The 22,170-nt window shown below is 39.6% G+C and overlaps 1 protein-coding gene across 3 annotated transcripts in view; it reads right to left on the bottom strand.

The window, feature by feature from the left end:
- Nucleotides 1-22,170, bottom strand: part of LOC106874306 (DNA repair and recombination protein RAD54B) — a 52,841-nt gene that overhangs the window by 26,295 nt on the left and 4,376 nt on the right. For all 3 annotated transcript variants that reach the window (XM_089365393.1, XM_089365394.1, XM_089365384.1), the window contains exons 2-7: nt 13,609-13,684; nt 8,962-9,002; nt 6,606-6,820; nt 4,234-4,331; nt 2,322-2,398; nt 859-946 (exon numbers count right to left, since the gene is read on the bottom strand). In XM_089365393.1, the coding sequence (XP_089221519.1) occupies nt 859-946; nt 2,322-2,398; nt 4,234-4,331; nt 6,606-6,820; nt 8,962-9,002; nt 13,609-13,677 (588 nt within the window). In that variant the 5' untranslated portion in view covers nt 13,678-13,684. The remainder of the gene's footprint in view (nt 1-858; nt 947-2,321; nt 2,399-4,233; nt 4,332-6,605; nt 6,821-8,961; nt 9,003-13,608; nt 13,685-22,170) is intronic.

Below are 22,170 nucleotides of genomic sequence, written 5' to 3' on the forward strand. Positions count from 1 at the left end.
TGTATGTATGTATGTATGTATGTATGTATGTATGTATGTATGTATGTATGTATGTATGTATGTATGTATGTATGTATGTATGTATGTATGTATGTATGTATGTATGTATGTATGTATGTATGTATGTATGTATGTATGTATGTATGTATGTATGTATGTATGTATGTATGTATGTATGTATGTATGTATGTATGTATGTATGTATGTATGTATGTATGTATGTATGTATGTATGTATGTATGTATGTATGTATGTATGTATGTATGTATGTATGTATGTATGTATGTATGTATGTATGTATGTATGTATGTATGTATGTATGTATGTATGTATGTATGTATGTATGTATGTATGTATGTATGTATGTATGTATGTATGTATGTATGTATGTATGTATGTATGTATGTATGTATGTATGTATGTATGTACATACATACACACACACACACATATATATATATATATATATATATATATATATATATATTTCTTTTACCGGTTTCAGTCATTTGACTGCGGTCATACTGGAGTACCACCTTTAGTCAAACAAATTGACCTCAGGACTTATTCTTTGTAAGCCTAGTACTTATTCTATCAGTCTCTTTTTGCCAAACTGTTAAGTGACGGAGGACGTAAACACACCAACATCAGTTGTTAAGCGATGGGGGGGTGCTGTTATGTGTCACTGTCGCCAGCCACAACTATGATTCTTCTCAAGCACAGCAAATTTCTAAGGGCCACAATCACTTGTCATCACCTCCATAAGACCCTACATGCAAAGATCATGCTTCACCACCTCATCCCATGTCTTCCTGGGTCTACCTTAAACAAAAAATATATAAAAAATAAGATTCTTACCAAAATTTCTTTGCCGCCAACTGTCAAAGTGTGATCTTCTTCAAGAGAACTGAGCATGGATTCCTTATAACCAGACATTTTACCAATCCTAACAAGAGATCAATGAATCAATCATAAATATATCCAATTTCAGAAACAGAAATATTATTATTTACATTTGACGGATATTTGTCCTCATCTTGTTTGTTGTTAACACAACGTTTTTGGCTGATATACCCTCCAGCCTTCATCAGGTGTCTTGGGGAAATTTCGAACCTGGGTTCTCATTCCTAATGTATTTTTCGATGTTATTATTATCATTATTATTATTATTCAGGTCACTGTTTGGAATCATGGGCCTTCAGACTATCATCTCTTCGGCCCCATGAAAGAGGGTTTGAGAGGCAAACATTATTCCAGTGACAAGGAAGTGAAAACTATAGTGAAGAAGTGGCTCAAAGAACAGTCAACAGAATTTTACGGGGCAAGGATACATGCTCTCATTCAAAGGTGGAACATTGCTATTGAGAGAAACGGTGACTATGTTGAGAAGTAGGGATGTGATCCACAGAGGACCAGCTTCATTTTGACGTTTGATACATGTTCCTGTGTTGGTAATTATACCTGTCCTAAACAAAATGGTATTACTTTTTGATTCACCCTCGTATTTACCTGTAATTAAAGTCACTGAGACAAAAGTTATGCAACAGAATTGATTAAGAACTTTTTCTTCAATTGTGTTCCAAAAATCACATTAATATGTCGATAAATAAAATAGCTACAGTTGTTTAATGAAACCAGTCTAAATTCTTGATGATTTTAGAATTTAATTGAAACTCATAAGGGATGTGTTTTACTTAGAAATATTGTAATGAAAGAGATGTCTGTTTTTCCCTGCTGGAATGGGTTGGACACTTCAACAGGAGCTGGTGAACCAGAGGACTGCTTCAAGCACCAATGTCTGCTTTAGCATGGCTTCTATGACTGGATTCCCCACCAAACACTTTACAGAGTGTACACGGTGCTTTTTACATGGCACCAGCAGAAATGAGGTTACCAAGCAACTTGCAGGACCGGAAATAATGAGAAAAGAAAAAAGCCTCTTTGATCAATTGGGAGTTGGGGGTAGAGTATTTGAAATAGGAGAATATAGATATGTATACAGAAGGCTTCTTTCAGTTTCTTCTACCAAAATCCACTCACAAGGCCCAAGATGTCATGCAGTAGGATCGAACCTGGAACCATATGGTTGAGAAGCAAACTTCTTCCCACACAACCATGCCCGAGACCACTGAAAGATGAAACACCAAGTTGACCTCTATGAGAACTGAACTCAGAACATGAAGATATGTATACAACTAAAAATACAGTAAAATATTTAGTTCCACACCCAATTACCTACTCCCACCAACACCTCCCACCAACAGCACACACACACACACACACACCAAGTTGCAATGATAGAAGATAATTTGAAGACTTACTCTTTCCCATCCATATCATACAGGGTAACTTTACGTCCATGGGTCACTAATACAGCATCACCTTCCCATTTTTTGTGCTGCAAAAGAGAAAGAGAAAAATCAATAATTGATAACCAATAATTACAGGTTACATAGTTTGGTGTGTTTGTAAGGAATCACTAATTTCTGACCAATGTGGTCTTGTGTCTTTGTAAGATATCAAGACTTACACAATGGTGGAGGTACAGGTTCCTATCTCATTAATACAATCAAAATAGAAAAATTTCTAACTTGCATGAAGAAAGTCTATTACAGGCTATTACAGGTAGCTGTGGCAATTTCAGGTGTGGCTGTGAAGTGAAGAAGTGCTTCTCAACCATTTGGTCTTAGATTCTTCTGCATGACACCTTGGGCAAAAAATGTCTTCTACTATAACCATGGACTGAACGAAGCCTTGTGCATGGATTTGGTAGAGAGAAGCCAAATGAAACCTTATCTTGGCATCACAGGATGGTTATAAATGAGCACCACCATCAAGCTAGTGAGGTTGTTCATTTCCAGTCTTCTGCAGAAAGCATGTCTGGCCATGGAGAAATATTAGCTTGCTTGGAAACAGATGTGAGGTTAGAGAGACGAAGGCAGCCGGGTTGTAAGAAATCTGCCACAATACATTCTGGATGACCAATGCAAGCACGGAAAGAATGGACATTCAATGATGATGAATTCCTCAAAGAAAATTCCTGAGCAGACACTTTACATCAGTGGTTCTTAAATGGTATTAGCATGCGGCCTGCTTGTGCACCACAAGACACATCTACACATGTGTTGTGGACATTCAAAATATAACTTAAAGGTTTAGCAAAGCCATACTAATGCTTGAGTGTCTTAAAAACAATCATCGTCATCATCATCATAATCATCATCCTCCCCTTTTAATGTGTATTTTCTCAGCTGAGATGGGTTGGCTGGGTTGCCAGGAACCAACGGATTAGACAACTGCATCATGCTTCAACATGGTTCTGTGGTTGGAAGTCCTTCCTAACACCAGCCACTTTACAGAGTGTGTACTAGGTACCTTTCTGTGGAACTAGTACACTAGAGAGATCACCATGTACCTTGCAAGACTGAGATCCCCTTCAACTAAGTGGGACAAAAGTAAAGAGAGAGGGAGGGGGTAGCTCTATGAGGAGGAAAAAAGAGGCTGGAACATGTTTCTTGTGGTAGATGAGCTACATGTCTACAAGCAATATACAAGAGCAGGTGAGGGTAATCAAGGTGAGACTGAGAAGAGAAATAAAAATGGTGGCGATGAAGGGACTGAATCTCACTGCACAGCACCTTGAGCAAGTGTTTTCTCCTATAGCCCTAGACTAGCCAGTACTCTGTTGTGTCTTGTGAGTGAAACTATAAGGAAATTATGAGGAAGCCTGTCATGCATGTGTGTGGGCATGTGTCTTTATGTGTCTCCACACCACCACCACCATCACAGCCAGTATTAGTTTCTCCACATTCCCATAACTTAGCTGTTCAAGAAAAAGAGATCAACAGAATAAGTTCCTGACCCAAACTTAGTGGAGGCACATGGCACAGTGGTTAGGATGTATGGCTCATAATCCTAAGATTGTGGTGTCCATTCCTGGACGGGGTAAGACATTGTATTCTTAAGCAAAACACTTCATTTCACATTACCCCAGTACACTCAGCTGGCAAAAATCAACCACAGAAACCAGCAAAACGACCCCTTTAAGTCTATACGGCTCAGTAAGGAGCCTTATCTCTAAGTATTGGGGGTTGATTTGCTCCACTAAAAACACCTTTCCAAAGCAGTGCTCCAGTATGACCACAATCTAAAGACTGAAACAAAAGAATAGAAAATAAAAGAATACCTGAACCCTTTTTTTTCTATTTAATTAAGAAAACCAACGATATTCACCTTCTTCTTTGAGAGTTTGCTCCAAACTACAGAGTAATAATTCTCTACAGATGGAGAGGCTGCAGAATTAGATCCATTCTGGACATTGCTTTCATTATCTGCAACAAATAAATAAAAAGAATAGTTATACAAGTTGGTGAGGGGGAGGGGGTACACCCAGCCAATACAAAAACAAACAAGGGTAGAGACAATTGTTTAAGCCTTTTGTCAACGTATTTCTGCTGAATATACTGTGTTTGTTTCAATTAATTTGGAAAATAGTGAAGACTAGTAAAATAGCTTTGTTATTAATTAAGCTGGTGTTGAGAACATAAATAACATGAAATCTAAGTGGTAAGTTTTTACTATAAAACAAGAAGCCTGTAATCCTAGAACCAGAGTTGGTGTCGGGTAGTTTGATATCAAAAGAATTAATCCAGCTAGAAAACCTCTCTCTTTCTTTCCCTCCCTCTCTCCCTCCCCCCTCTCTCTCTCCAGCTCATTAGAAAAAGTAACCAAAACTGCATGAGGAGTATATACAATATGCACAGGAAGTGAACAGTGAAAAAGTTTTTTAAAAAAACAAAGGAAGAAGAATCTAGAGTGGTGAGCATCAGGTGTACTTTGAGACAAAATAACTGCCAACATTATAGAGATCAAATCAAACGTTATTTCAACCAAAATCAAAATGGAATAATCTGTAAAGATACTTTAACAAAAATCCATAATCTTGAAATATTTATAAAGAAACTAACAGAAGATGCTAAAAGCTAAACAAATCATAAAATTATTTTGAATTAACTCCAAGAAGCAGGATACCTGAAGAAAATAAATTTCAAGAAAGAGCATTGTAAATATTCAAGCTACATGCCAACTCTCTTTGATAAATCAATATTTCACAACTGAATCATCATCACCATCAATGGCCATGTTTCATATGATCCAGTAAGCCCAAAAACTGCATTATGCCCCAGTTGTCTGTTTTGGCATGGTTTCTATGGCTGGACAATGTCCTGCCTAACATCAACCCACTTTACAGCATGCATTGGGTGCTTTTGTCTTCATGCCACCAGCACTAGTGAAAGTTACCGTACAGCTTACAAGACTAGAAACCTCAAAAGAGGCACCTTTACACTGGATGATGACAGGGTTGAGGTATGAGATAGAGGGCCAATGTAGGACAGGTTTCTTGCTGTAGAGGAGTGACATGCCTACTCACATTTTAGAAGAGAGGGCAGCAATGGCTGGAGTGGGTGGGTCAGGAAGAGATAAAAATAGCAATGATGAGACATATGTGGAGCCTAAAGATACGGAGTAAGTAGGATTGAATGGGGGCTGAAGAACCAAGAGGACAAGAAGGTAGAGGGTGTATGAATGTATAAGAGGGAGAGACAAAGAATGGCTGGTTAAGTGGAGAGAGTGAGATGAGGGGTGGGTGAGGGTGGAGAGCAACAGAGTAGTACGGATGATACAGGAGAAGGATGAGAGAGCTGGTGTGTGTGTGTGTGTGTGTGTACATATATACACACATGAACAAACATATAATGTCAATGGGAGGGACAGTTCCCTGTTGAATTTGGTACAGAAAGGTTGAGCCTGAAAATCTGCAGTAAAAATGTAGATTGACAGGGAACCAACACTTGATGGTGACCACTCAAAAGAAAAAAACAAGAACATCTGGTGTTTTTTATTGTGACAACTATACTAGACATTGAACACAGAGCTATCATGATTCTGTGCTTATCATCTGAAGTACAGAGAGAGATCATATACATGTTACCTCCACTTCAACTGTAGAAACCAGATCTATCTGGAGGTGGTGGCTTTCCAACATCTCCCCTTTACTAATTATTCATTCTAATTTTTAGCCAACAATTTTAGGAGGGATTACTCGATTACACTGACCTCAGTACTTGACTGGTTCTCTATTTTGTCAACTCTGAAAGGACAAAAGCCAGAGCCAACCTCAGCAGCATTCAGTCTCACAATGTATAAAACCAGAAGAAATTCCACTAAGCAATCCGCCCACCGATGCTGCCGGTTCTGCCAGCTTGCCATCTTTTCAACGGTAATTCACCATCACCATCACCATCATCATCAACAACAACAACAGTTAACATTCATTGTCTATGATGGCATGGATTGGATGGTTTGACAGGAGCTGGCAAACCAGAGAACTGCAGCAGACTCTGATTGTCTGTTTCGGCTTGGTTTCTATAGCTGGATGCCCTTCCTAATGCCAACCACTCTGAGAGTGTAATCAGTGCTTTTCACATGACACCAGCACCAGTGCTTTTTATGTGGCACCGTCACCAGTGCCTCTTACACACTACCATCACCAGTGCCTCTTACATGGTACTATCACCAGAATTATGAAGTAGAATAAGCCTTACCTTGTTTGTTTTCTGACGATAAAGCCAGTGGGGAATGGTATACTGCCAAATGTGTTTTCCCAGTTGACTGACTCGATGCGATCGATGGGTTACTTTTCGCACATGCAAATGTACGTGGAATTGAAGCTGGCGAGGAACTGTTTTGCGAGGAATTTTCATCATTTTTGTAGTCTCCATTCTGATCCGTGTCCGGGTTTGTCAGAACATTCAAACCTCTGAAATAAGGAAACAACAATATTTTAAACTGTGGCAAATGTCAACATGTCTTTAATCTTTAATGTTTTATCTCGTTTAGTCAAACTGTCTCCAGTACTTTTTGTTCAAGGCTGGCACTTATTCTATTGCTCTCTTTTACTGAACCACAAAGTTATGGGGACGTAAATAAACCAACACCGATTGTAAAGTAGCATGTGGACAAACACAAACACACACATACAAGATGGGCTTCCACAGTTTCCATCTGCTAAAATTACTCAAGTGTGAAATGTATAGACAATCCCCCATTAACCCAGCCTAAGAGTATATATACATCGGGTGTGCCACCACCATCCCCCAACTGGTCCCCCTTCCCAGTGGCACATAAAAAGCACCATGTGAATATGGTCGATGCCAGTGCTGTAAAAAGCAACCACTACACTCTCAGAGTGGTTGGCATTAGGAAGAGCATCCAGCTGCAGAAACCATGTCATGTCAGATTAGAGCCTGGTGCAGCCTCCTGGCTCACTAGTCCCCAGTCAAACCATCCAACCCATGCCAGCCTGGAAAACAGACGTTAAATGATGATGATGATGAATCTCTCATTATTCCAGTTTAGGAGAGAGGTATCTATAGGAGATATGTATGCATGTGTGTGTGTGTGTGTGTGTGTGTGTGTGTGTGTGTGTGTGTATATATATATATGTAGTGAAACTACCTATCGCCATTGCATTCAATCTTCTCATTTAAATATAAACAAACGCGGGCGCAGCGGAGAACCCATTCCTTGTCATCACGTGACTGATTATTATTCGAAGCGGCAACTTCTTCGAACTGTTCCCGCCAGAACGCAAACTGACCAATCACGGCCCCTAATAAGGTCACGTGATAGAGTATTTTTCTGAAGCCTTCGGGAGCCGATAGTTTGTTATAAATAGCTTTAACTCGGCGGCCAAATTCGTCTCGGTTCAGTTTCTCTTTGAGATCTGTTCCGTGTACCACACGACAGCAGCAGCAGTTCCAGCGACACATCAACAGCTTCGTCCAATGATGACCACCCACCGCCGTCGCCACATCAGCAACATGAGTCTACGACTACTAACCAGCATCATCGTCATGACCAACACGATTCTACGATTACTACTAACCAGCATCAATCTCCACCAGCGTCTACACGACTTTCTATGTACACCAAACTAAACCACCGCGGCACATCTCTCTCTTCGATTCTGTTAGGTGACTTAGCTTCACCACGATAATAAATAGACGAGATTTCAGCCAGCGACGAATGACGAACATCTGTATAACAAGAATCACGGCCCGGCATGGAAGCCACCACATCACAACTAGTGATCAGCTCTGCCACACACAGCCTCAACTCACTTCTTTCACATACAGACTCTTCCAATTGTGTACTAAAGAACTGGTATAAATGCTCACGTGTTATTGACTCTTTCTATCTGCTGTAATATCTCACATACACATACATGTATCACTCACATACACACTTTTCTTTGTACGACGGCCTGTCTTTGGTTATGTTCTTATATGTCGCATTCACACTCTCACATACACATACATCTTTAATGCTACAATAAATATCTCTGTTATTCATCTCATACGGTTGTGGTCTTTCATTACTGGTCATCTATGTTATCGTAGTATAACATATTTGTATATCATCATTTGATATATATAGTTTTGTGTTCGACCGTGTGACGCGTTTAAATAAAAGGAGTCCTCTATTTTTCCATTCGTCACCATTTCTCCTTTTTGAGTTTGCACGGTCGTCCTTACATATATATATACACACACATATACAGGGTTGGACAAAATAATGGAAACACCTAGCATCATGGCATCATAATTTTGAAATATTTATAAAACCGTCAAAATCTTTTTGATTTTTATGTTTTTTGATTTTTTAATTAGTGTTGCTTAATATGTTTTGCTAAAATTGCTGTTTCTTTTCAGATATCATCAAAAAAAGGTAATTAAAATTCATTAAAATGACAGATCTATCGGACTTTCAAAGAGGTCAAATTGTTGGTGCTCTTATGGCAGGCGCTAGCGTAATGAAAACAGCTGAAATGTTTGGTGGTGACATGAAATGTTATAGGGAGTCAGATAACACAGGTAAATAAAGGATAGACATAATTACCTGTTGAAAAGGGGAACATTCTTTCGGTCTTCATTCTCCCCCTGAAATCGTATTAAAGAAAGAAAATTAAATAAATGGAAACCACAACCATTAACATAATTTATTAATTCATGTATAAAGAATATTGTATAAAAGGAGTTAGTAATAAGGGTTAGAGAGGATTTGGGATAAAAAAAACTGTGAAGGATGAAAAGTGATTTGTATAAATGTGAGGAATAGCTGTTGAAATGCTAATAATGTCTGCTCAATAATAATAAAAATAATAAATGCCTTGATGCAGTACCAGGCAGTGGCTCCCATGGCTTCTGGTCTTAACTGATTGGAAGTGTTATCATGAACATTGTTTTGTCTCTGTATAAAAAGATGGGTTACAGCAAATATTCTGCTCAATACCACAGATTTGCTTGTCAGTTGTTTGACTGTAACCAGTTGAGCATGTCCCTTGGTGGCTGACGATATGTGCATCTCTGATCATGAGCAGAAGTAGTGGGGGAGTATCATAGCTATGTGTTGAGAGGGATTCTTTGGGGTTTGGATAATTCACCTTTGGAAACATGGGTGTTTTGTTCAACATCCTTAAACAAACTTTATTCAGGGATCTTTTGAGCGTGATGGGCTACTCGACCTGAAGAAAATTCTAACTGGGCCCCACCTGCTAAATCATGCGCCATTTAATATTGATATGAGATCACCATGTCACGCACATATGGTTGTGATGCATGTGCCTGGTGTACCCTTATCAGACGGGTAGTCATGATGGGTATACCGGGCTTCGTATATTTTATCCCAGTGTCACTTTGATGGCATGCACTGCTCTCGCACTCAATAATAATAATAATAATCCTTTCTATTTTAGGTACAAGGCCTGAAATTTTAGGAGAGTACCAGTACTCAACTGGTACTTATTTTGGTGACCCTGTTGATTGGTTGGTGTTGGGAAGGTCAGCCAGTTGTAAAAGCCTTGCTAAAACAGACACAGAAGTCTCATGCAGCTTCTGTCAAATTGTCCAATCCATTTTTGGAGTGGTTGGCATTAGGAAGGGCATCTAGCCGTAGAAACCTTGCCAGATCAGATTGGAACCTAACCCTAACCCCACTCCCCCCTCCAGCTTACCAGTTTTCAATCAAACCATCAAACCCATGCCAGCATGGAAGGTAGACCATTCAAGCGTTGGGCCTCTTGAAGGCGGTGACAGGTGACCAAGACCCTTGGTGATATACCATGCCAACAACAACAGCAAAAAGAAGAATTCTTTCTAATTTTGGCACAAGGTCAGCAATTTTAGGGACAAGAGGGAAGTTGATTAGATTAACATCAGTGACCAACTGGTATTTATATCAACCCTGAAGGACTGCAAGGCAAAGCTGACCTCGGTGAGATTTGAACTAAGAACGTGAAGGATCAGAAGCAATGCTGTTAGGAGACAGCAGCAGAAAGAGTTGTCTGCTGCTCTGGCAATTCTTGCATTTACCATTCTGATTCCTCCATCAACAACAACAACAACAGCCATTACAATAACAGTCTTGGAGACAATATCTTTTATTTTTTTTACTTGTTTCAGTCATTAGACTGTGGCCATGCTGGGGCACCACCTTGAAGAGTTTTAGTTAACCCCAGGACTTCTTTGTAAAACCTGATACTTATTCTATCAAATCCTTTTTGTCGAACTGCTAAGTTACAGGGATGTAAACACACCAACACCGGTTGTCAAGTAGTGTGGGAGGGGAGGGGGGGCACAAACACAGATACACCATATATATATATATATATATATATATATATATATATATATATATATATATATATATATATGACAGGCGTCTTTTAGTTTCCATCTACCAAATTCACTCACAAGGCCTTGGTCAGCCCAAGGCTGTAGGAGAAGACACCTGCCCAAAGTGCCATGCAGTAGGACTGAACCTGGGACCTGAACCTGTGGCTGATAAACAAACTTCTTACCACAGAGCCATGCCTGTGTCTACAAATATACTATGGCACTCCGTCCGTTATGACAACGAGGGTTCCAGTTGATCCGATCAACAGAACAGCCTGCTCAGGAAATTGACGTCTAAGTGGCTGAGCACTCCACAGACACGTGTACCCTTTGCATAGTTCTCGGGGAGATTCAGCATGACACAGAGTGTGACAAGTCTGGCCCCTTTGAATTACAGGTACAACAGAAACAGGAAAAAGAGTGAGAGGAAGTTGTGGTGAAAGAGTACAGCAGGGTCCGCCACCAGCCCCTGCCGGAGTCTCATGGAGCTTTAGGGGTTTTCGCTCAATAAACACTCACAACGCCCAGTCTGGGAATCGAAACCACGATCCTACAACTGCGAGTCTGCTGCCCTAACTTCACTAGAAAATGGTGGCATGACAACAGTAGCAGCAGTTTTAAGGCTTTAGCACAGTCAAGGAGAAGTAGTTGAGTTGAAGTTTTAAGTCTTTAGCATTTAAACTGGCCATATCAGGCCCAAAGATTCTACTTGCTTCATGTTTGAACTGGCCAGATCCAGTCTCTCACACCTACTTTACAATGTCATTCTAAAAATAAACAATCACACCATCAACAACTCAAAGCTATGAGATAATGCATGATTAATAATAAAAATGTTAATAAATATAGGCGTAGGTGTGGCAGCTTGCTTACCAACCACATGGTCCCAGGTCCAGTCCCACTGCGTGGCACCTTGGGCAAGTGTCTTCTACTATAGCCTCGGGCTGACCAAACTCTTGTGAGTGGATTTGGTAGACGGAAACTGAAAGAAGCTCATCGTATATATGTATATATGTATATATGTATGTGTATGTTAGTGTGTCTGTGTTTGTTCCCCCAACATTGCTTGACAACCGATGCTGGTGTAAAACGTCCCCATAACTTAGCGGTTCAGCAAAAAGGACTGATAGAATAAGTACTTGGCTTACAAAGAATTAAGTCCTGAGGTTGATTTGCTCGACTAAAGGCGGTGCTCCAGCATGGCCACAGTCAAATGACTGAAACAAGTAAAAGAATTTAAAAAATAAGTTTTACATTTGACAGAAGAATCTGGAAGTTGAAGGATTAAACCGAAAGTCATTATAAGTTGAATGAGAATTACATTAAAGGGAAGTATTTGGTAACAACCAGATGGAAGGGATATAATTCTTGGTGTGTAGTAATATACCGCTTTGATGAGACAACTATAAGGGTCTCGTTAAATAATATTTGTTTACTGTTTATATACATGGCCCAAGGAAGGTCTGGTGTCTGGTACCAATGAGAGTGAGAAGTGAAGATCTTGCCATTGTTCAGATGAACTTAGATTGAGGAAAGGGTAATTTGGTCCTCATTAAAGAAGTATTCGGCTCGACACTCTTCTGGCAGCTCCTGCAACCAAGCTAGTGCCAAACGTGTGGCCAAACTATGGGTTAGAGAATCTCAAACCTCCATACAAGTGGTTGATTACAGAGAGCTCAATATAAAATGGTAAAGGTACATACGTGATAGAGAGGTCAAGATTATGTTATAAAGGTACAACGGACAATATGAGAGTTGAGATTATTCAAGACTCAAACAGCTGTTGTCTTCTATGTTCACCCATTTACTGAAATGCTCCAAGAACTAAACACAAAAGCATAAACTTCTTCAATGTTTTGTCTTTATACACTGTAAAGGATAATCCATCCAGATTAACAAGTAACCCCTTGCAGAATATTTCCACACAGTATTTTGAACTATCTGTTCTCTGCAAACTATTTGGTCACTAAAAACTTAAAATGCAGGGGAGGGAATTTACATCACAAGAATTTAGACCAGTGGTTCTCAACGTTTTTTAATATCCAGGGCAGATCCAAAGCCTGGGGTTTTTGGTGGGGACTGCACCAAAAAAAAACTAAAAACACAAATCAATATATTTATGGAGGGGAAGACTGTTAAGGACCGTTGGCAGAATGCTTGAGAGCTGTGGTTGAAAAACTTCAAGAGAACCTGAAACAACTCATTTTTAACTGGGGAACTGGAAGTAGATAAAGCTATAAATAACAGTAAATATTGGCTTTGGTTAGCTTGAGAAGCTTTTAACTTCTTTTGATCCATGCTATTAGCAATTTTCTTCACTACTTCAGGGAGTGATGACCCTGGCTCCAGCTGACAGTACCTGGTATGGGCCCCTACCCAAGGTTACGGAAAGGGGACAACCTTCAAAAATCCGGAGTGGAGCCCCGTAGGCGGTTTAGTATTCTGCTCGACACTCTTCCGGCAGCTCCTGCAACCAAACTGGTATCAAACGTAATGCTCTGCACTCCTTTGGACTACGTCAGCAAGGTCAAGAGGGGAATCCTGACGATTGGGCTACCCAGGATTTTCTTACACCTAGCCCAGGCCTGCACAAAACTGGAGAGGACACTTCAGTGCTGCTGTAAAAAGTGGCAGCTACATCTGCGTCCCCTGCCAGAGGGAGTGTTTGTGAAGGATAGGACTACGCAACCACAGCAGGAGATGTAAAGGACATGGAATGTAAAAACCAGACTGGATTATTTAATTCACAACTCCATTGTCTCCTGAGACACAAGGATGCCAACAACAACAATTTACTTCAAGATCTACAGTTAAGAATGAATGATTTCCTTTTGCAAAATGGACTAAAATTCCAACACTTGAACAACCTCACCTTAAAAGGTGTCAAAAACCTTGTCCTCTTCGCTGCTCCTGTTTGGCTGGGAGCTATAGAACGCCTCATTGAAAACCTGACAAATATAAAAAAAATTAATCATTTCTTGATTTTGTTTTTTTCATAGAAAATTTTAGACAAAAAAACAAAATAGATGAAATATTCTGGTTTCTGCACAAATTTAACCACATTTAGTTGATCATCATTATCATTTAATGTCCATTTTCCATGCTGGCATGGGTTGGACAGTTTGAGAAGGTCTGGTGAGTTGGAGGCCTGCACCACACTGCAGTCTGTTTTGGCATGGTTTCTATGACTGGATGCCTGCCTTTCCTAACACCAACTACTTAACAGAGTGTACTGGGTGCTTTTTGCATGGCACCAGAATAGACGCCTTTTATGTGGCACTGGTACAGGTGCTTTTTAAATGGCACTGGCACAGGTGCATTTTATGTGTGGCACTGAATATTGAGAGCTTTATTATTATTATTATTATTATTTATGGAAGCTTCTGGCTTTTATGTTCTGAGTTCAAATGCTGCTGAGGTTAACTTTGCCTTTCATCCTTTTGGGGTCGATAAAATAAGTACGAGCTGAGTACTGGCGGGGGGGGGGGGGGTCAATGTAATCACCTTCCTTCACCCAACAAACATTGCTGGCCTTGTGCCAAAATTTGAACGAATCATTTACTGAAGGTGGATAAGAAGAATCATTAAAGACTTGGGCAAAATGCTTAGTGATATTTCTCAGAGTGGTTGGCGTTAGGAAGGGCATCCAGCCGTAGAAACATTGCCAGATCAGATTGGAACCTGGTGCGGCCTCCTGCCTTGCCAGTCTCCAGTCAAATCGTCCAACTCAAGTCAGCATGGAAAAGACGTTAAAACGATGATGATCTTCAAGTTCATAAGTTCAAATTCTGCCGAGGTCAACTTTTCCTTTCTTCCCTCCAGGAACAACAAAATAAAGAACCAGTCAAGTACTAGGGTGACTGCTGTCAACCAGGCCCCCTCCCCTAAGAATTGCTGGCCTTGTGACTAAATATGAAACTGTTACTAATTGTTGAAATAATAATTCTTTCTATCATAGGTACAAAGCCTGAAATTTAGGGGAGGGGGGGGGGCTATCCAATGATATCCATCCCAGTACTTGACAGATACTATATTTTATCAACCCGCCAAAGGATAAAAGACAAAGTTGACCTTAGTGGAATTTGAACTCTGAACATAATGGGTTGGAAGAAATAGCTCTAGGCATTCTGCCATCTTACTGCCTTAATTGCTGGAATAATAAGATTAATAATAAAAATAATGATGACAGGTGCAGGAGTGGTTATGTGGTTGAGAAGCTTATTTCCAAACTATGTCATCTTCGGTTCCGTTCCACTGCATGGTATCTTGGACAATTGACCCTAGTCATGTGTGTGTGTGTGTGTGTGTGTGTGCGTGTGTGTATACGCTTGTCGTGACACCATGCGGTGGTTGTAAATGAACATCACGTCATACAAATTGGTGGTGTTTGTGTCCAGTCTGCTGTGTAAGAGTTGTCTGTCCAGGTATGAGGAGACATTACATTACTTGGAAATAGATGAGGGTTGGTGACAGGAAAGGCATCCAGACATGGAAAATCTGCCTCAACACATACATTATATACATGTCTCAGCTTGTGAAGACCTGTTGGGACAAGTGAGATCGAAACTGAACCAAATTCGATGACTGGTACCCGTGCCAGTGGAGCGCTAACAGCACCATCTGAGCAGGATCACTGCCAGAGTAGCAGTCTTGCTCCCGTGTCGGTGGCACATAAAAAGCACCATTTGAGCGCGATTGTTTCCAGCTTTGTCTTATTGGCACTCGTGCCAGTGGCATGTGAACAAAACATAAGACTGACTCCTGTACAGGTGGCACATAAAAAAACACCATTTGAGCGTGGCCGTTGCCAGTACCTCCGAACTAGCCCTCGTGTCGGTGGCACATAAAAAGCACCCACTACACTCACGGAGTGGTTGATGTTAGGAAGGGCATCCAGCTGTAGAAACTCTGCCAAATCAGATTGGAGTCTGGTGTAGCCATCTGGTTCGCATGCTGCATGTGCTGGTGCCACATAAAAAGCATTTGTGCTAGACTCATGTAAAAAGCACCCAGTACACTTTTTTTCTTCTTTTTTCTACTCTAGGCACAAGGCCCGAAATTTTGGGGAAGGGGGGGAGCAGTCGAGTAGATCGACCTCAGTATGCAACTGGTATTCAATTTATCGACCCCGGAAGGATGAAAGGCAAAGTTGATCTCGGCGGAATTTGAACTCAGAAGGTTAAGACAGACGAAATACCGTTAAACATTTCGCCCGGCGTGCTAACGTTTCTTATTTCTTTACTGCCCACAGGGGGCTAAACATAGAGGGGACAAACAAGGACAGACAAACGGATTAGGTCGATTATATCGACACCAGTGCGTAACTGGTACTTAATCTATCGACCCCGAAAGGATGAAAGCAAAGTCGACCTCGGCGGAATTTGAACTCGGAACGTAACGGCAGACGAAAGACTGCTAAGCATTTCGCCCGGCGTGCTAACGTTTCTGCCAGCTCGAAGCCTTGAACCCAGTACACTCTGTAAAGTGGGTGGCATTAAAAAGGACATCGACCTGGTGTAGTCGTCCAGCTTGTCAGCTCCCGTTGAAACGCCCAACCCATACCAACATGGAACGACGATGACATACCAATCAACAGGGCCTTGCCACTCCACTTGTTAGAAATAGCAATCAAACTTCCGTTAAATCACACCCCAGCACCTTAACAAAATAAACGATTGTATAAAAACGACTACACCATATAATATTGTATTTTAGAATACTTTTGGTCATAGGTCAAAGTCAAATACGACTAAATATTTGAGCAGAGGAGGGTCAAAAAGGGGGGAAATAAAACTACCCAGTCCGACGCTCAACTACTCTTGCAGCCATCAATATGATTGTTGTTGTTATTTAGTCTCAGATTAGTTCGGATCCAAGAGACAGAAATGATCAAATGCGTTCCAATCGTAACCACCATCACATGGTTTTTATATATCAAGGAGTAGAACATTCAACGTGTCCTTCATTGAAGATTTGAGGAAGATTTAGCTGCTATTTCTAACAGGTCACTTTGTCACCGATAAAAACAGGAAAAGGAGAAGTTTTGGAAAGTGGGAGGAGAAATTATTATTATTATTATTATTATTATTATTATTATTAAGGCGGCTAGCTGACAGAAGCGTTAGTGAGTCGGACAAAATGCCTAACAGCATTCCTTCCAGTTCTTTGCGTTCTGTGTTCAAATTCCGCTGAGGTCAACTCGGCTATTTATCCCTTCGGGGTTCATAAATAAAGTACCAGTCAAGTACTGAAGTCATCGTAATTGACGTGCCCCTCCCCTCAAAACTGCTAGGCTTTTCTGCCACAATTAGAAAGAATTATTATCATTTATATAGTATGGCGGAGATTGAGTTGGTGTGAATATTTGGACCAAAAAAAAAAAAAAAAGGCGACGAGCTGGCGAAATCGTTAGCACGCCGGGCAAAATGCTTAGCAGCATTTCTTATCTTTACGATCTGAGTTCAAGTTCCGCCGAGGTCGACTTTGCCTTTCATCCTTTCGGGGTCGATAAAATAAGCACAAACACTGGGGAGGGAGGGGGGAGTTTCAATTTAACCGACTTAACCCCTCTCCTGAATTTCCTGTCCTTGGGCTAAAATTTAGAAACGAATATTTTTATTTGGACAAAAGACGAAATCATGACTAAGAATAAATAAAGTTGTTAACAGTGGTTTAGGGGTCGCAAAACCAGGGATCAGATCGTATGACGTCTAATATCTTTAACCGCCTTTTGGTTCAATCAAATGCACGAACACACATATATGTACAGAGATTTATAAATATATGTACATATACATACATATATATATACCAGTGGTTCCCCACCTTTTTACTACCAAGGACCCCTTTCTTATGCTTTATATATATAAATGAAATTTTGAATTTAGTTCACAGACCCCCCCAGTACTACCTTTGCGGACCACAGGTTGTGAATCATATATATATATATATATATATATATATATATATCCCTGACTTATGGTCTCTTACACGACTCACACATATATATACACACACGCGTTAATGTTTGTTTGTATGTAATGTTATATATAAAACAAACGTTAACCGGAAATTTGCTTAATAGAACTGAGGCCAGACTTCGAAGTCACTATCAACCTTTTATATAATACACACACATCAATATTATGTTCAAAATTAGGCATTTATGTACAGAGATGCCTGTGTGTATGTGTGTGTGTGTATAAAGAGTACAACTAAAGACTTGCCAAGAGAGGTGTTGGTGTTCAAATGACGAATTGACACAGAATCACTTAAATGTTGTAGGAACAATTTTTAGTCTTAAAAAAGAAAAAAAAGCCATTTCCTCCCCCACCACCGAGCTGTTGTCAGTAAACTTTGAGACACACATCTCATCAGCATTGTCTAAACGGATTGAGTACTTGGGATTGGGGCGGCAGACACCGCCTTCTCAACTTTGGAACTGAGGACAATAACCTCTTACTTACGTAACACGTGGGTACACACACACACACACATATATAAGCACACACACACATATACACCATATGCATACACAAATGTATGTACACACACACACACACACATGTATATATATATATATATACATTTATATGTATATAATGCGCAAACATATACACACATAACACAAATATACGCACACATACATACACACGGGAAGAGAACTTTATAAAAAATGCTAAGGTAGTAGTGGTGGTGGTGGTGGTGGTAATAGTGGTAGTAGTAGTAGTAGTAGTAGTAGTAGTGGTGGTAGTAGTAGTAGTAGTGGTGGTGGTGGTAATAGTGGTAGTAGTAGTAGTAGTAGTAGTAGTAGTGGTGGTAATAGTGGTAGCGGTAGTAGTAGTAGTAGTAGTGGCAGTAGTAGTATTGGTGGTGGTAACGATGATGATAATGATGAGTTATGGAGGCGATAATAAATATTAATGTTTTGTTGTCTGTGGTGGTGCTTAGTTTCGATCGAACAGGTTTATGGTTAAAAGATATTCCAGCCGTGACCATCCCATCTCTTTTTAAGGTTGTGTACAAGCACTGCATTAAAACAAATGTTTCCTAGCTTTTATTTTTTTTTAAATAGTAGGAAGATTTAGGTGCTATGTCTAGCATTTCGTACGACCAGGAAGTGACCTAATGAAGCTAGAACTAACGGTGGAACTTTTAATGGTTTTTGCCTGGCCCTGTGACAACAACACTCACTTAGTAGACAGATATAGGAAGAAAGGCGCACCAGCCATGACCATTCCGTCTTTTAAGGTGACAAAGTGAGATTTGGCTGTTATTTCTAGCCAGAAGGCGAGCACATAGAGGTGTGGTGAGGGAAGGTTGTTGAACCTCCTTCAATGGACAACATAAAAACTTTCTAATTACAATCATAGAGCTTTGCTTTGTTCAGGAATTATTTATTGTAAATTAATGGAGCAGTTCACACTTAAAAACAACATTTTACGGGGAAAATAAGAAAAAAAATGCATTATTAAAAGTGATAATTACATTCTTACATAAGATAGCAAAGTTATGCGTGTGGTTATATATATATATATATATATATATATATATATATATATATATATATATGTATGTATGTATATATAGGCACAACGGCACAGTTTAGTGCTACCCAAATTTGTTTCCTCAGTAACTTCCTCACAAGTATATATTCGTTCACCAAATTCTAAAGAGATACATTTTCGAGGATGTACATTATGATTATGGAAGTAAGAAGATTAGACAAAAAATTTGGAAGAGTCTTGGATCAATCGTTCCTCTTTTAGACTTTGCTCCCATTAATTTCCAAAATATTACGATTTTTCACCTTTTCTTTTTTCTCTCCCAGATTTCTGGTTGAAGTATATTACGTAATTCACAACCTCGAAAATGATTTTGTTTTCTTTTTTGGCTGCAAAGTCATTTAAAAATATGCATTTTAAAGAGGATTGTTAAGAAACAAGACCCGGAGATAAAGATCCAAAATCCACCCAAGAATTATTGTTTTTATTTTTTTACCTTTTTTGCAATATTACTAATATAGGCATAAGTACAGATGTCAATATAACCGTGACCTACACCCTCAAAAATGCATATCTGCAAAATTTCATTCTAAGATTTGCATTCTTCAAAAAGTTGAGAAAGAACGTCTGTAGAGCACCAAACCGTAAAGTGAACTTATTACTTATGAATGTGTGTGTGTTTATATATATATATATATATATATGCGCGCGGTAAATTGTTCCACAAGCAACACAAGCCATAATTAACCACATTGTGGTTAATTATTAATTATTTAGCGAGTCAAAAGAGGCAAACAGTACTTCACTACCACCGCCGCCCAGGACGTAAAACTCAACTCTCCTCCTACGTGGTCGGCATCCTGCTAGAAACAGCAGTCAAATCTACCCGAAAAGGTCGCCATGACTGAAGAGCCTCTTATCACGGGCCTGTCTACTCGGTCAGAGCTGTCCTGGGGTTAAACACTTCGTGTCCAGAAAGAGCAAGATTTCATGGATATTTATAGTCTGTCTACCACAGCTTACACCGTTCAGAAGACGGTGCTCCAGCATGGACGTGGCCATGATGGCTGAAAGATATCATAGAACATCATGTAAAGTGAAACCAACGAACGTAGCCAGTAGTTCTATTTGCTAGACATAGTAGTTAAATTACTCTCAAAAGACACTTTGGATTAAAAAGAAAAGAACAGGATGGTCACATGTGGAATGGTCTATGAGGACTGATCTGTGGTGAAACAACTTATGGAAGGGTAATCGAAACCGTGTCGCATACATTAATACAACTTGTTGTTTAACCCCAGGTTGGTCATGATCCATCAAGTTTATCATCACAGACACTCCAGCTGTGACCATCCCGTCTTTCTATATACCTAGGACTACATTAGCTAATATGTCCTTCTTTTATTTAAGGCCGACTATGATAAGAGAGAGATATGTAGTTGCTATTTCTAGCGAACTCAGTGACCATGTAGAAAAAGTCTTCCTTGTTGGCTTCACAGAAGTTTTAACAAGTGACGACCATAATGAAAGGTTGGTCGGTTGGTTAGTTGGTGATGGGAAGTGAAAGACAGAAAGAGTGTGAGAGATAGAGAGAGAAACGGAGAGAAAGAATGAGAGAGAGAGAGAGGGACAAAGTGGAAGATAGACAGAGAAAGAAAGGGACAGTGTGAAAGAGAATGGAGAGACAGAGTGAAACAGACAGACTGTGAGAGAGGGAGAAAGAGAAAGGCAGAAAGAGAAAGGCAGAGATAAAGGAGGAGAGAAAAACAGAGAGATAGAAAGAGAGAAGGTTTAAGATGGAAGAATAATTGTGTGAAGTAGGAAAGAAAGAGATGGACATAAAAGTGTGTGGTAAATTTAGGACCAGACGACAAGTTTCGAGATAGTTGTGGTCAGCTCTGATGGAACGACACATACTGAGAGCAGTGGGAAGCAGGAATCCGGCCAGGACCATCTCTCCTTTCAGAAATAGCTCTACCACGACAGTCTCCATTGGGTCTTTTTCTTTGAACAAAAAGTGATTCGGTTGTTGTGTCTAGCAGACTCAGCGACCACGTAGGGGTTTCCTCGTTCATACACAAGCAATTGTGCATGCATTAATGTGCGTGCGCGCGCATATATATACACACACACATATATATATAAATGTGTAACGGGATTAAAGAAAAAACGATATGCACTTATGTATACGTATATATATATATAGATATATATAATACACACACGTGTTTATAGATGGATAGACAGATAGATAGTGAGAGAGACTAATAGATAGATAGATAGACAAACAGATAGATAGGTAGATGTACCACATACACACAAGTTCGTAACAGGCACAGAAATGCAAACACACATACACACACACGTGTGCACAGAGAGAGCAAAGAATAAATATATACATATATATATATATATATATATATATAAACAGGTCGATGATTAGTACTATTGCCTCGTATTTACATAGTGTATGCATGTGTGTGTATATATGTGGATATATATATATATATATATACACACACACAAAGTGTGTAACAGGCGAATATATACAGACATGGACTAATAAATATTGACGATAGATAGATAGATAGTGTGTGAGAGAGAGAGAGACAGAAAAAGATATAAACAAAAAGTATGTGATATTTAATAGATGATAGATAGACAAAAATAGGCATTGATGGGTTGTGAGATGCAGAGAGTATATATACTTATATATATATATATATATATATATGCATACATACATATACACATATATGTATGAATATATATAAACATTATATAATGTATGTATAATGAAGTGTTAACGGGCACCGAGTTCTCTTTTTGTTCGTAGCATTACTGTGTACTTAATAACACTGAGATACACACACTACTACCTATGTGTGTGAGTATGTGTATAGGTGGATGAGTGTATCTATGTGTGTGTA

The sequence above is a fragment of the Octopus bimaculoides genome, chromosome 1 (genome assembly GCF_046866305.1).
Source record: "Octopus bimaculoides isolate indiv1 chromosome 1, ASM4686630v1, whole genome shotgun sequence".
NCBI classification, from domain to species: Eukaryota; Metazoa; Mollusca; class Cephalopoda; order Octopoda; family Octopodidae; genus Octopus; species Octopus bimaculoides.